Genomic DNA, 15,762 nt, shown 5'->3' with positions numbered 1-15,762 from the left:
ACAGGGTGAGCTCCCATTGCTCTGTCCCAGCTCCTGCCAACCTAGCAGTTTGAAAGCACACCAGTGCAAGTAGATAAGTAGGTACCACTGTGGTGGGAAGGTAAACAGCATTTCCATTTCTGGTTTCCATCCCGGTGTTCCATTGCACCAGAAGTGGTTTAGTCATGCTGGCCGCATGACCCAGAAAGCTGTCTGTGGACAAATGCCGGCTCCCTTGGCCTGAAAGTAAGATGAGTGACGCACCCCATAGTCACCTTTGACTGAACTTAATCGTCCAGGGGTCCTTTACCCTTTCCTTTTTTACTAGTATAACTAGTGGTATACCTAGGCAAAATTGAGCACTGCACAGTTCCACCCATGTTTTCCCATCAGGGTGGATATTTTGATCTTTGGGGTGTGGTTTTGTGGACCTAGCAGTTCATCTTTTCTGGGAGTCTCACTGGCTGCAGGCAGGCCATTCTGCTGCCAGGATAATGCACCTCAATGAGCCTCTGCTTCCTTGTGCCAGGCGATGGACTACTTCTGAGCGGTGGAAAGAAGTGGGGACGACATCGGCGGATGCTCACCCCGGCTTTTCATTTTGACATCCTGAAGCCTTACATGAAATTCTTCAACCAGAGCACAGACATCATGCACGTGAGCTCCTTCAAAATACTCATGCTAATGCGCTTCCGCTCCATGTGCTTCTCCTCATGCTCTTACACATCGCTCTGCCTCAGCACTATGTGTGCAGTGCAACCAGTTTTGGGTTGCTTTCTACCCTGGAATTTATATGAACTGGGGATCGTCTGCATGACCTTGTGTGTGAGAGTCAATGCACACTTGCTTTCTGTTTGGAAGAGATGGCCTGCATTCTTTCTGTTGTTTCCATTTGTCATGTACTCTGATCAAAGACTTGTGCCTTGTGCCTGGGAAACTTGTGTGTCAGCATTCAGGGCATTCCTCTCCTCTATAATTGCTGTAGAGATTGTGATTTTTAAGTGGGGGGGGGGGATACCCGCAAAGGAACACTTAGTCAGAGAGAAACTTCACCCTACCTCCTTGTTTTATTCAAATACTCAGTGCTGTTGTTGTTGTTTTAAAAATAGTAATTTTGAGTTTTCTGACATTGGGAAACTCACTTCTCCATCCAAGCTTTTCAGTAAGTTTATGTTTTACAAATGGGGGGTTTGAACACTTGCAATGTCCCAGCTACTCCCACTTCTTGTACCTATCTTAGTATTGAAGGTTTGTATGCTTTTGGATTATGGAGAAAGCTAGAGAGTTCCAGAAAGACATCTACTTCTGCTTCATTGACTATGCAAAAGCCTTTGACTGTGTCGACCACAGCAAACTATGACAAGTTCTTAAAGAAATGGGAGTGCCTGATCACCTCATCTGTCTCCTGAGAAATCTCTATGTGGGACAAGAAGCTACAGTTAGAACTGGATATGGAACAACTGATTGGTTCAAAATTGGGAAAGGAGTACGACAAGGCTGTATATTGTCTCCCTGCTTATTTAACTTATATGCAGAATTCATCATGCAAAAGGCTGGGCTGGATGAATCCCAAGACATAATTAAGATTGCCAGAAGAAATATCAACAACCTCAGATATGCAGATGACACAACCTTGACGGCAGAAAGTGAGGAGGAATTAAAGAACCTTTTAATGAGGGTGAAAGAGGAGAGCACAAAATATGGTTTGAAGCTCAACATCAAAAAAACGAAGATCATGGCCACTGGTCCCATCACCTCCTGGCAAATAGAAGGGGAAGAAATGGAGGCAGTGAGAGATTTTACTTTCTTGGGCTCCATGATCACTGCAGATGGTGACAGCAGCCACGAAATTAAAAGACGCCTGCTTCTTGGGAGAAAAGCAATGACAAACCTAGACAGCATCTTAAAAAGCAGAGACATCACCTTGCCAACAAAGGTCCGTATAGTTAAAGCTATGGTTTTCCCAGTAGTGATGTATGGAACTGAGAGCTGGACCATCAAGAAGGCTGATCGCCAAAGAATTGATGCTTTTGAATTATGGTGCTGGAGGAGACTCTTGAGAGTCCCATGGATTGCAAGAACATCAAACCTATCCATTCTTAAAGAAATCACCCCTGAGTGCTCACTGGAAGGACAGATCGTGAAGCTGAGGCTCCAATACTTTGGCCATCTCATGAGAAGAGAAGACTCCCTGGAAAAGACCCTGATGTTGGGAAAGATGGAGGGCACAAGGAGAAAGGGACGACAGAGGACGAGATGGTTGGCCAGTGTTCTCGAAGCTACCAGCATGAGTTTGACCAAACTGCGGGAGGCAGTGGAAGACAGAAGTGCCTGGCGTGCTCTGGTCCATGGGGTCACGAAGAGTCAGACACAACTAAACAACTCTTTTTCAGTTGCTTTTTCAGTTGCCTCCCCACTCACTATTTTCTTGCTGACAGTGTGCTGCAACAGTATAATATATTACCGCTTCTCAAGCAGTTTTGAAGGGCTTTGCAGGGGTGTGCCTGTAAAGTAATTGCACTTTTTGAATCCTACTTTGCTCCTCTACTTTAGAATGCCACACCTGCAGTTAGCACTGAATAAACTCATGTTTCATTTTTAATGTTGATAAATGTGTATGCATGGGCTGTGCGTGCTTGAATATAATGTAAGCATGACATGGAAGCATGCCTCAAAGGGGCCATGCAGTAGGGATGCTACACAGTCAGCTGCTGAAAGAAAGTTCTGTTTTCAGCTCTTTCCCGCATAGATATTGAACATTAGCATCTCTGTCTGTCGGTCGGTCTGTCTGTCTTTCTTTCTTTCTCTCTCTCTCTCTCAGCTTCACTTGTCTGCCATCATTGCACCCACTGTGTAATGTGGTTCTGTCCCCTGCCTGGGCCTTCCCCAGCTGCCCTTCTGCCCGTGCTGTGTCACCTCACTGGTCAGTCCTTCGCCATACTTTTCATTTGCTGCCTTCCAAAATGTTGATTCTTGTTCTCCCCTTCCATTTTTTGGCAGGCCAAGTGGCGCAGGTTGACCTCGGCAGGCCCGGCCTCCATTGACATGTTTGAGCACATCAGCCTCATGACTTTGGACAGCTTGCAGAAATGTGTCTTCAGCTACGACAGCAACTGCCAAGAGTGAGTAGGCTGGCAGAAGGAACGCTGGGGGAACTCATGGCTTTCCAGATCCTTTGTCGCCCAGCCTCTAGGTTGTTCCACAAGGCCCTTTACCCATTGATTCTGGAGCAAGCTAGCTTCAGTGCTGTAGCCCCAACATCATAAGGATCTGGAAAGCCTGTGGAAGCGGGGAGGAGAGGGTAAACCAGGACTCAGGAGAAGGAGGAACTGCCTGCTTGTTCTCAAAATAGATGCTCTTTCTCCCCCACAGAAAAAGATACGAGGTTATGTTACGTGACAGAATAGCAAATGGTGTGTATGAGTCGCTCTCGTAGCAATCCAGTAGGCAGGGGGCTTCCTCGGGATGTAAACAAGTGTTCCTTGGAAATCCCTACAAGGTGTGTCTGCAGGGATCCGCAATAGTTCAGCAGCTTTGACAATGCCTTAAATGTTTGCACAGGAAGAAACAAAAGTATTTGACTCAGAAGGGTGGCTGTGTTGGTCTGCAGCAGGTTCACGAAGCAGAGGGCTGCCTTGGGACGCTATTGAACTCAGAGGGATTTACCAAGGAGTAAACACCTGGCATGGTGCTACACCTGTGTTATTGGGGCATCACAAGTATCCATTGACAGTACTTCACTAGATGTTTCTCCGTGGGCATTCTAAGAGCAAAAGCCGAGGCTTTTTGCAGTTTCAGTGCTAATGAGAAACAGTTACTGTTACCTGTTAAATGTTCAATCTTTGGGGGAGTTTTTCAGCTGTTTGGGCCTGTGCTGCTTGCTTGCACACTTGAGAGCCAGTGTGGTGTAGTGGTTAAGAGCAGTAGACGCGTAATCTGGTGAATCGGGTTCGCATCTCCGCTCCTCCACATGCAGCTGCTGGGTGACCTTGGGCTGGTCACACTTCTTTGAAGTCTTTCAGCCTCATTCACCTCACAGAGTGTTTGTTGTGGGGGAGGAAGGGAAAGGAGAATGTTAGCAGCTTTGAGACTCCTTAAAGGGAGTGAAAGGCAGGATATCAAATCCAAACTCCTCTTCTTCTTCTTCTTCTCATACTGGGGCCATGTCAAGACCTGAACAATGTTCCCCAAAGAACCTGTTCTCAGACTCCCTTGGACAGCTTCTGCTGAGACTTCCTCCCATGTCTTCTCCTGACAAGTAGACTTGTTATATGTTCCAGGAAATCAAGTGACTACATTGCTGCCATCTTGGAACTCAGCAATCTTGTCGTGCTGCGGCAGCATGCCCTGATCCACCATTTTGACTGGCTCTACTATCTATCGACGAACGGCCGCCGCTTCCGCCGTGCATGTGACACTGTGCACCGCTTCACAGCCAATGTGATTCAGCAGCGACGAATGGCACATAGCCGCTTGGGGGATGATGCCTGGCTCAAATCCAAGCAAGGCAAAACCGTGGACTTCATTGATGTTCTTTTGTTAGCAAAGGTACTTGTCAGAAAGAGGACAAGGAAAGGGACAGTGTGGCTCCTTGTCTATGGAAGAGGGGAGTTTTATGGGAATTGATGTCCTGTCTAAAGAGGAAGGTTGGTGTCAACTTGGGAAAGCTTAACCCTGTGGCTTATAGAAGAGGTAGACCAGGCTATTTGGGGACAAGGAAATGGAAGAGCCATAGCTCAGTGGTTAACCATCTGTGTTACATGAGGAAGGTCCCTTATCTGAAACCCCAGAGATTCATTTCCCCATATATATGTGTATATATATATATATATATATATATATATATATATATATATAAATAATTTTTTAACATATCATTTTCAACAATAATAAAACATACTTTTATATTTTATACAATTTTTTCCCCGACTTTCGTCAATCACATCTGAAAATTTTCAAATCTTTTCCACTTAATTTACATTTCTTACTTTCACTATTACTTTTAATTATCATAACTAATGTCTCTCTTCTTTGCAATATTTCATATATTCTTCCTTACAAAACTTCTTGTAGTCCTACTAGCATAATTTGTTGATTACAGTTGCTCTTCAAGTAATTCGCATAATTGTTCCAATCTTCTGTGAATCTCTGGTCTTGCAGGTTTCGAATCCTTGCTGTTATGTATTTCTGCGTAGTCCATTACAGAGATTCATTTCCAGTCAGTGTGGAGATGAGCTACACTAGGCTTCCTCAACCTCGGCCCTCCAGATGTTTTTGGCCTACAACTCCCATGATCCCTATCTAGCAGGACCAGTGGTCAGGGATGATGGGAATTGTAGTCTCAAAACATCTGGAGGGCTGAGTTTGAGGAAGCCTGAGCTACACTAACCAGTGGTCTAACCCTGGTGCCCTCCCCTGGCAGAGATGCTTGTGAGACTATCAACGGGTCTTTGTGTCGTTGCAAACACCTCCCTTTGTGCTTGCAGGATGAAGAGGGTCATCACTTGTCTGATGCTGACATCACAGCTGAAGCTGACACCTTCATGTTTGAAGGTGAGGTGCCTGGATTGGGTCTGGTCAGTCACCGTTTGCAGTATCTCCCTGGGGTGACAGAAACAGGGCACAATTCCTTCCCCAAGTCACAGAAGGACAAGGAGGATTTTCAGGTCATGTTCAGCAACTGAGTGTTTAGGAGGGGTTGAATTATGTGTTCCGACCCCCCCCCCCCATGAGGTGAAATACTTCCCAGAGAGGATCATTGTGTGCTGTCCGTGGTTCTGACCTGGTGTTGCCCCAGTTCTGCTGCATACAAACTGCAGCCTTTATCCACAGCCATTGGGGTCAGGTCAGTCATTGTGTGCTGGTTTCCTGAGACACAATACTTTTGTTTCAGTAAAAACCACACTCTGGGGTTATATGTGCAGCTGGGGGTGAGGGGGAGAGGGGGAGAGAGAGAGAGAGAGCGCAAGGCTCTCTGGGAATAGATGCTTTTGTCAACTGGATGATCCTTTGAAGGTGACCCAGAAACTACAATTAATCCAGAATGCAGCAGCTAGACTGGTGACCTGCTGTGGCTGCCAAGACCATACAACACCGGTCCTGAAAGATCCACACTGGCTCCTAGTACGTTTCCGGGGAAAATTCAAAGTGTTGGTGCTGACCTTTAAAGCCCTAAACAGCCTTGGCCCAGTATACCTGAAGGAGCGTCTCCACCCCCATCGTTCACTGAGGTCAGCTCCGAGGGCCTTCTGGCGGTTCCCTCACTTTGAGAAGTGAGGTTATGGGGAACCAGGCAGGGGGCCTTCTCGGTAGTGGCGCCCACCCTGTGGAACACCCTCCCATCAGATGTCAAGGAAATAAACAACTATCTACTATTAGAAGACATCTGAAGGCAGCCCTGTTTAGGGAAGTTTTTAATGCTTGAAGTTTCATTCTGTTTTTAGTGTTCTGTTGGGAGCTGCCCAGATGGGCAGGGTAGAAATAATAATAATAATAATAATAATAATAATAATAATAATAATAATAATAATTTCCTTGTGCTCAGGGGTAGTAGGTCTCCAGCTTTACTTTGGGGTTGCAGCTCAGTCCTCTCCAGTTGAGATCTTCCAACTTTTGGTACTACCGTATTTTTTGCTCCATTGGACGCAGTTTTTGCCCTCCAAAAATTGAGGGGAAATGTGTGTGCGTCCTATGGAGCGAATGCAAGCTTGTGCCATAGCCGCGCACAACCCCTCTGGCAGGGAGAGGCTGCATGGGGCTATGGCTTCTTTAGCTCCACGCAGCCTCTCCCGGCAGGGAGGGATTGCGCGGGGCTAAAGAGGAAGCCAAAGCAGCCAGCGGGATCCATCCCGCTCGCTGCCTTGGCTTGTTCCATAGCCGCGCACAACCCCTCCGGCAGGGAGAGGTTGTGCGCCGCTTGTACACTGCTCTTTGGGCTGGGGGGGAGGTTTTTTATTGATTTCCCCGTCTAAAAACTAGGTTTGCCCTATGGTCCGGTGCGCCCTATGGTGCAAAAAATATGGTATTTACAGCCAATTGCAGGTCCAGAGAAATCTTCCCTGGTTGGACCTTCTGTTGTCAGCCAGTGCTGTGGTTGCGCTGAAGCTCCAGGTGATCAGGCAGGGGACCCTGCATGCCTCTTCTGTGAGTTCACTCACTCTCCCTCCCCGCAGGCCACGACACGACAGCAAGCGGCTTGTCCTGGGTGCTGTACAACCTGGCTCGACATCCCAACTACCAAGACCAGTGCCGGGAAGAGATTCAGAATCTGCTGCGAGGCCGGGAGACAGAGGAGATTGAATGGTGATGGGACATGAAGTGGGCAATCAAGAGGGTGGCAGGTGGAACTGAGCCCAGGTGTGGGTTGCTCATCTACAATGCAGTTTAATGTTTTTGTGCATGTATGTCCATCTGCACGCGCACAGCTTAGAAAATCAGATAATCCACAGAGGACTGAGTGCTAGGCTCTCATTTCATCCAGTCTTGCCAATGAGAATGAAAATGGCTGAGCGTTGACAAAGCGTAGCTTCACTGACACACCTCTGTAGATCTCCTGTGCTTATTTTTCCTAAAAGGCATCTTTCAGCATATTATGTTTATGAATCTGGTGTGCCAAGTGGTACTCCTCAAATCTGATCTTACGTCTCCTTTCTAAATACACTTCTGGATCCCTCAGCTCAGCACGGTCATCTGGTGAGCGGGAAAAGGTTCTGTGTTCAAAATTGTGCAGATACTATCTGCTGTTTAATATCTGGGTCTGTTATTCTCCCACCCAACATGAGAAGAGGAGTATACAGTTGTACCTTGGCAGTTGAACACCTTGGCTCCCAAACAAATCGGCTCCCAAACGATCAAAATCTGGAAGTGAGTGTTCCAGTTTTCGAACGGTTTTCGGAAGCCAAACGTCCGGTGTGGCTTCCGTGGCTTCTGATTGGCTGCAGGATGCTCCTGCAGCAAATCGGAAGCCACACTTTGGTTTATGAACGGTTCCAGGAGTCGAATGGACTCCCAGAACGCATTCTGTTTGCAAACCAAGGTACCACTGTAATTGGGTATATCTGGCCTGCCTAAAACCACAGTGGGAAACGATATTGAAACTATAAGCAGAGCTCTTCCCAAATTTGATTAGGTGGAACAGCCACCCTCACAAATCCAACGTGGATCCCCTGCCATGGAGGCATTCATCCCAAGTATGCCTATGCTTCTGATGGAAGGAAGGTTCCTTTTGCCTCAAGACTCTTATTTTCCCCTGACATTTTGAGCATCCCAAGGCAGCCCACCCCCACACTTTGAGGACCACTGCTGTAGAGCCAGCATTTTGACAAACAAACACAAAGCCTTGCGTACAAATCTCAAAGAACAGTTATGTTTCTATTATGCAGTATAGGGAAAGTCTGCAGGAGCCATTATTTGTGCTTCCGCAGCGAAAACTCTCGAACGGTGTGTCTTTTTGGCACCACTCCTGTTCTCATTCCCTATTTTGAAGTGAGGGAAAGGGGAACACGACGAGGGGCACCCATTTCAACAAGAACAATACCATGCAGTCAACACAGGCTTAAGGTAGGCTATCTTGTAGCAGTTTCCCACATGTTCCTGTGGCGATCACACAGGGCCCCCGAACGTTTGACGGTCTATTGACCCTGTGCCACCACTGTGATTGCTTTCTTCGCTGCCACCACCCTGTTTCTCACGGGGACACACAGAGTCCAGACAGTTGTTAACATTAACAAATAATCAAGTTTATTTTTAAATGCAGGAACAAGCGTATGGTTTCAGTTTATTTTTCTCTTGTCAGTTTCTTAATCTTAGTTCCTAACAACTCCAAATTGATTATTCCAACTATCTATATGACTCAACCTAACAATTCCTCTCACTCTTTCTCACAATACAACTCTACCAACCCACTGCCTGTTCCTCCCTCTTCCTTCTTCAGCTCCCAAACCTCAACTCTAAACTCCCAAACCTCAACTGTCAACAACCCAAACCTCCACTGACTTTCAAAACCTCCCACTCTAACTTTTACTCCCCACTTGCATTCTCACTGGCCAATCACATCACACTCATTTTAACCCTTTCCTTATGACCCACCTAGGAGGCAAACGCCACAGTTCCCTACCAAGGTCCCCAGAATGCAACATCCACACTACATCCCTAAGGCAGGAAGAGAAAGAGTAGAGGGATTGCCACCTGTAGCCCTGCACACAGATGCTATAATGCGCCGACTCTATGGTTCCGTGATGCCATTATGCCAGTTGGCCGTCATAAACAGTAACGGTGATGTTTCCTCTTTTCAGGGAAGACCTGTCCCAGATGCCTTTCACCACCATGTGCATTAAAGAGAGCTTGCGCCTCCACCCACCAGTCACGGCCGTTTCCCGCCGCTGCACCGAGGATGTGAAACTGCCTGATGGAAAGATCATCCCCAAAGGTACCTGACCTCAGCCCATCCCATGACAGTTGGCGTCATGCCCTGTGCCAGCACCTGGCAGGTAGACTCCTCCCCTCCCCCACTGCTACATCCTGCAGCAGCGGCAGTTTGAGGCCAAAGGTGCTGCTGTGCTGTTGTATTTTTACTGCCCTGTCAGAACGAAAGATGCCGTTGAGCCCTAGGTAAAGGTAAAGGTAAAGGGACCCCTGACCATTAGGTCCAGTCGTGGCCGACTCTGGGGTTGTGGCGCTCATCTCGCTTTATTGGCCGAGGGAGCAGGTATACAGCTTCCAGGTCATGTGGCCAGCATGACTAAGCCACTTCTGGCGAACCAGAGCAGCACACGGAAATGCCGTTTACCTTCCCGCCGGAGCGGTACCTATTTATCTACTTGCACTTTTACGTGCTTTCAAACTGCTAGGTGGGCAGGAGGCCGTGAGCCCTAAAGGTATTCAAATTGGCGGTAGGGAATTAAGTCCGTACTTCAGAATGTCCTGCAGGAATTGGGTTGCTTGTTTGGCTTGCTCACTCTTATACCGTGAAGTCTTTAAGTATACAATTACAGTAGTACCTCTGGTTGCAAACGGGATCCATTCTGGAGGCCCGTTCGCAACCTGAAAAGAACACAACCCGCGTCTGCGCACGCGCGGGTCGTGATTCGCCGCTTCTGCACATGCGCGTGATGTCATTTTGCGCATCTGCGCATGCGCACACAGCAAAACCCGGAAGTAACCCTTTCCGGTACTTCCGGGTCGTCGCGGGACAGAACCTGAAAAAACGTATCATGAAGCAAACATAACATGAGGTATGACTGAACTTAATGTAAAAAAAATTCAAATGATTTCAGGTACATGTTTTCAGTCCAGGTTAATCTATAATTACAAGTTGTAAGATTCATCAGAAGCCGTATTTGATGCAAAATCATATCAGAAAATGGGGAAGGGGATGGTCCCCCCCCCATCATTCGTTTACTGGCATGGTTTTGAATCTAAAAGTGTTGAGGAAGGACATTAGTAAGAAGTTCAGCCTCATTAATTGCTTTCAGTTGTTTTCCTTTTCCTTTGCTCTGCTTCTTTGGCTTCCACTTTCAGGAGATCAGGCAACACATGGTGGGATCAGGTTGTGCATTTTCAAGAGCACATTAACGAAAAGATACGAGGGAGAGACGGCTCAGAGACGCTATCATGTCTCCCTGGTGATATATAGTCTGGACCTAAGTGACAGCAACTTATAAAAACATTTTTGTTTTGACTTTTTACCTTGCTTTTCCACCAAAAGGACGATCCAGGACACTTAACAGCAGCATTCATGTTGGTATGTTCCACGGGTGATTACCAGTGACAAGTAAATGGTATGTTAATCCTTGGAACATACCACTGAATATACCATAGTGCTGAGAAGCTTGCAGTGTTTGTATGTCCTTAGGGCTCTTTTTGTAACCGCAGCAAGCTAGGCCTCTGGATCCACTGCTGACCTTCCTTTGTCTTGTGGGTGTGTTACCGGAAAAATCCGAGGGCTCCCTTGGACAAAAAGTAAAGACACCAACCAGGATAACTTGGAGCAAAACAGCAGCCTGTAGGCTTGGCCTTTATTGAACTGTTGCAACAGGGTGTTCCCCTCACTTGCAAGAGAGAGGAAAGACCCAGAAAAATAGTGTGCAAGGTCTTATAAAAACTTTTTGAAATTCCCCTCCTCTAGGTCAAGCCCACCCCCAGAAACATCATGCATACATTACAGAAAGGAGGGGTTGAGGGAGGAGTTGGTGGTAACCTGAGTGTCCTGTCACCTGGCTAGTTCCTCCTTTCCCCCCTCCCCATGAGTCACTTCCAGGAGACAAAGGGGAGTTTGCAGTTTCCTGCCCCCAGAGGGAAGATCTGATCATTGTCCTTTGTTTCAGTCCATGCTGAATCCACTCCCATATGCAAGTTCTTTGTGATCTTGATTGTCTTCTGTCTGGGATCATCAGGGTTGGCATAGCAACTGGGCAGGGCTCCTGTGGATGTGCTGAGACGGTGAAGGGATTATGGCTGACCAGGACCAAGCCACCCCCCTTTGATAGTTCTTGTCATATGGAGTAAAATAAAATGGAACAGTGCAAATCCGATGTATGGTTGATTTTCTATGAATTTATAACAGAAATGTGGTGTATGTAGTGTGTGAGTGTGTGTGTGTGTGTGTGTGAAGTTTGTACAAACAGAATGATTGGGGTGGGGGGGTTCCTGCTACAGGTGGGATGCCCCAGACTTGGCTCCTACCTTGCTCACCCCTAACATCTGCTCCAGATGGTTGGCTGACCCTCTGGAAAAGACGTTGAGGGTGTGCAGAGAGAGGAGAGGAAAGCGAAGCCCCGCTGCATCAACAGAACACTGCATCGTTCAGCCTGGACACTGAGGTCCAGCTCCAAGGGCCTTCTGGCAGTTCCCTCCCTGCGAGAAGTAAGGTTACAGGCAGAGGGCCTTCTCAGTAGTGGCACTCGCCCTGTGGAACACCCTCCCTTCAGATGCCAAGGAAATAAACAGCTATCTTACTTTTAGATGACAGCTGAAGGCTTTAGGGAAGTTTTTATTGTTTGATGTTTTATTGTGCTTTTAATATTCTGTTGGAGCCACCCAGAGTGGCTGGGGAAACCCAGCCAGATGGGCAGGGTATAAATAATAAATGATGATGACGATGATGATGTACATGGAAACCGCCACACCCCACGACCGCCCCAGCCAAAAGAAGATCCTGAGAGCCGGCAACACTAACAGAGATGTGGAGCAATTTTTGCTCAGAATGTACCATTGCAAAGAGTTAACAGCAGCTCTTAAGCTGAGTCCATAGTCTTCTTCTTTTCTTCTTCTTCTTCTTGGAGCAGAACAGTAATAATAATAATAATAATAATAATAATAATAATAATAATAATAATGGAGTTTATGTACCACCCTATACCCAGAGGTCTCAGGGCGGTTCGCAGAAAAGATCACAACATATATAATCAGAATAAAAACAACAACCCAACATCTTGTGCGTGGTATTCTCTATTGTGTGCATATCCACACATTGATTAGAAACTCTTCTCTCCCCAGGGAATATCTGCCTGGTCAGTATCTTCGGAACCCATCACAACCCCGCCGTCTGGCCAGAGCCTGAGGTATCGGTTTCTGCTGTGCATTTTCTGCTTCTTCCCCTCTCCCTTGGGACCCTTTGGGACCCTTTCCTGGGCGTGGGGCCTCCTCTAGGAGGACTCAGTAGGTCGTGTTGCTAATTTCTTTTACTCCCAACTGCCTTGCTTCTTCCTTCTTCTGAAGAAGAAGTGTGCATGCACACGAAAGCTTATACCAAGAACAAACTTAGTTGGTCTCTAAGGTGCTAAAGGTAAAGGTACCCCTGACCGTTAGGTCCAGTCGCAGACAACTCTGGGGTTGCGCACTCATCTCACTCTATAGGCCGAGGGAGCCGCCGTTTGTCCACAGACAGCTTCCAGGTCATGCGGCCAGCATGACTAAGCCGCTTCTGGCGAACCAGAGCAGCGCACGGAAACACCCTTTTACCTTCCCACTGCAGTGGTACCTATTTATCTACTTGCACTTTGATGTGCTTTCAAACTGCTAGGTGGGTAGCTGGGACCGAACAACAGGAGCTCACCCTGTCGCAGGAATTCGAACCGCCGGCCTTCTGATCAGCAAGCCCTAGGCTCTGTGGTTTAGACCACAGAGCCACCCGCGTCCCTCTCTAAGGTGCTACTGGACAAATTTTTATATATATTTCGACTGCATCAGACCAACATGGCTACCTACCTTCTTTCCAGCCACCCATAAGTTCAGTCTGTTTTTGTTCTTATAGGTCTATAACCCACACCGCTTTGAACCGAAGGCCTTGCAGAACCAGTCGCCGCTGGCCTTCGTGCCCTTTTCAGCGGGACCCAGGTAACAGAGAACTCACGAGCCTCCTGGAGCCAGGTCTTAATTTTCTTGAGTGTCGGCTACTGCAGGGTATCGTGAGATATTCTGGCCTAGATGATACTGACAGTGGCCACTTCCTCTTGGAAGAAGAAAGTCCTTCACGCTGTGCACAGTCAGTCTATCAAACCCCCTCCCCCTGGAGGCCTTTAAAAGAGGATTAGACAAATTCATGGAGGAGACTGCTGCAGGCGAAATAGCTCCGTCGGTAGAGCACGAGACTCTTCATCTCAGGGTTGTGGTTTCGAGCCCCCATGTGGGATGTAAAGATTCCTGCATGCCATGACCCTCATGGCGCCTTCCAGCTCTGATTCTATGAAAAGCCCTCTCCTTCCGCAGTTATTCCCCCAGAAAGTGCTCGCGGTCAGGGACATCTGATTTTATTTTGGTCCCTGTGTGAAAGGGGGAGTTATCACTGGATAGAATTCTCCAGTGCTGATCTGTAAAAATGTAAACAGTTCATCTATGGGCACATAACATCAAACCATGAAGGAGACTGCTCTCAGTGGCTACTAGCCATGACGATAGGGCTGCCATACGTCCAGATTTCCCTGGACATTACTAGTACAGTAGTACCTCAGGTTAAGAACTTAATTCGTTCTGGAGGTCCGTTCTTAACCTGAAACTGTTCTTAACCTGAGACACCACTTTAGCTAATGGGGCCTCCCACTGCCACTGCGCCGCACCACACGATTTCTGTTCTCATCCTGAAGCAAAGTTCTTAACCTGAGGTACTATTTCTGGGTTAGTGGAGTCTGTAACCTGAAGTGTCTGTAACCCGAGGTACCACTGTATTTCCTCTTGGCAGTGTGGTGGGGGAAGGAATGTTGGGGAGGCTTCCACGACACTGACCTCTTTATTGTTTGCAGGAACTGCATCGGGCAGAACTTTGCTATGTCGGAGCTGAAGGTGGCCCTGGCCTTGACCCTGCTGAGGTTTGTGGTGAGGCTGGATGAGAGCCAAGCCGTGCGCCGTTTGCCAGCATTAATTCTACGGGCAGAAAATGGACTGTGGCTACAGGTGGAGCCAGTGCGTACCCAGCAATGATCGGGGAGATGCAGAAGATTGGAAGTCTCTGATCCAGTTTCAGCCTGCACCGTAATGTGCAAAGAGATTTATGGTGGCCAGAGAGCCCTCTGCCTCAAACGACATGGAAGGCACGACTCAATTGTCTTTGCCTCTGAGCCCTCGTTTCCGTCTTGCCTTCGTGAAGGCGCTAGCAATAATTTTGTGCTACATTAAAGATGAAGTGTCTTGACCATAAAATGCTGTTTTGATTTTGCTGTAGATTCCTGACAGATAATGGCATGCATAGAAGATCCGCCATCTCCCTAGCAGTTTGCCGCACAACTTTGGCCGTACAGCCTGTCTGGTATCAATAAGAGAATCTACTTCCTGAGTTGTAAAGGAGCACATCTGAAGGCAGGCATTGCAAACAAACTTTGGCTTCAATTGGAAGAGGCTCCCTTGTTTACACTTCATGTTGGTTGAGTGCTCCCCTTGGTCCTGATCATGAGAAGACCAGGGCCTGCAACCTTTGGATGAGAGAGTGCTAAAAAAAATAGTATAATCACTTTGCTTCTTGAAAAATTTGCATGCTCCTTCTCTTTCCATGTAAAATATATATTTTTATTGATACTTATCAAAAGATATATAACATTCATGCCCATTACAAAGTATCTTTTTCTAATACACCAGAATAAATATTTTTAAATCTACACCCTTGTGCAGATTAAATTGAAACAAAGCATGTTTTTCTATGCCAAATTGATCAGTTTGTCAAGCACCCACAAAATATGTTTTGGGAGTGCTTCAGTTATTATGGTGTCGGAAGCCTGCAGCCAATAGAAGGAATGATGCGCTCGCCACAATAGCTTGAGGTTCTACAAAAGAGAGTTATTCTAGAGCTGGAAAAGAGGTATCTTGATGGTACTGGGATATTGCAGCAGGATCTAGCCCCCTGTCACACATCAAAAGTGGTGAAGAAATTCAAGACAGAGCAGCAAATACAGGTACTTGATTGGCCAGGGAATTCCCCGGACGTAAATCCCATTGAGAATTTGTGGGCTATATGCCAATTAATTGAAACAAACAATGAATTTAGTGCAGTACTTTATTGTACAAAACTCACATATACATGTACAAAATTCAGATATATGTACATTAGTAATGGATATGACCTCCGCTATTTTTAAGCAGCATTTGAACACGGTTTGGCATGGAGTCTACTAGTTTCGAACAGTCACTGTTGATGTTCGGATCCCTGTACCACACCTGAATCAGCGCCTGAGTGAGCTTCTCCATAGTCGTACAGTCTACAGCTCAGAGGCAACTTTTGCATATATAGCCCACAAATATATAGCAGGCTTCTGACAGCATAATAACTGAAGTATCCCCAAAACATCTTCTTTTGTG

General features: G+C 46.9%; 1 protein-coding gene across 4 annotated transcripts in view; it reads left to right on the top strand.

Moving 5' to 3' along the window:
• Positions 1–14,613, top strand: part of LOC128405126 (ultra-long-chain fatty acid omega-hydroxylase) — a 34,294-nt gene extending 19,681 nt beyond the window's left edge. For all 4 annotated transcript variants that reach the window (XM_053371361.1, XM_053371360.1, XM_053371363.1 and 1 more), the window contains 9 exons: positions 509–636; positions 2,980–3,101; positions 4,260–4,527; positions 5,466–5,532; positions 7,152–7,281; positions 9,273–9,406; positions 12,475–12,539; positions 13,232–13,314; positions 14,217–14,613. In XM_053371361.1, coding sequence (XP_053227336.1) covers positions 509–636; positions 2,980–3,101; positions 4,260–4,527; positions 5,466–5,532; positions 7,152–7,281; positions 9,273–9,406; positions 12,475–12,539; positions 13,232–13,314; positions 14,217–14,394 — 1,175 coding nt within the window. In that variant the 3' untranslated portion in view covers positions 14,395–14,613. The remainder of the gene's footprint in view (positions 1–508; positions 637–2,979; positions 3,102–4,259; positions 4,528–5,465; positions 5,533–7,151; positions 7,282–9,272; positions 9,407–12,474; positions 12,540–13,231; positions 13,315–14,216) is intronic.
• Positions 14,614–15,762: the final 1,149 nt, after the last annotated feature.

This window comes from Podarcis raffonei, chromosome 17 (genome assembly GCF_027172205.1).
Source record: "Podarcis raffonei isolate rPodRaf1 chromosome 17, rPodRaf1.pri, whole genome shotgun sequence".
Taxonomy (NCBI): domain Eukaryota; kingdom Metazoa; phylum Chordata; class Lepidosauria; order Squamata; family Lacertidae; genus Podarcis; species Podarcis raffonei.
Note: the sequence above shows the minus strand (reverse complement) of the source record. Positions and strands in the feature narration are given on the sequence as shown.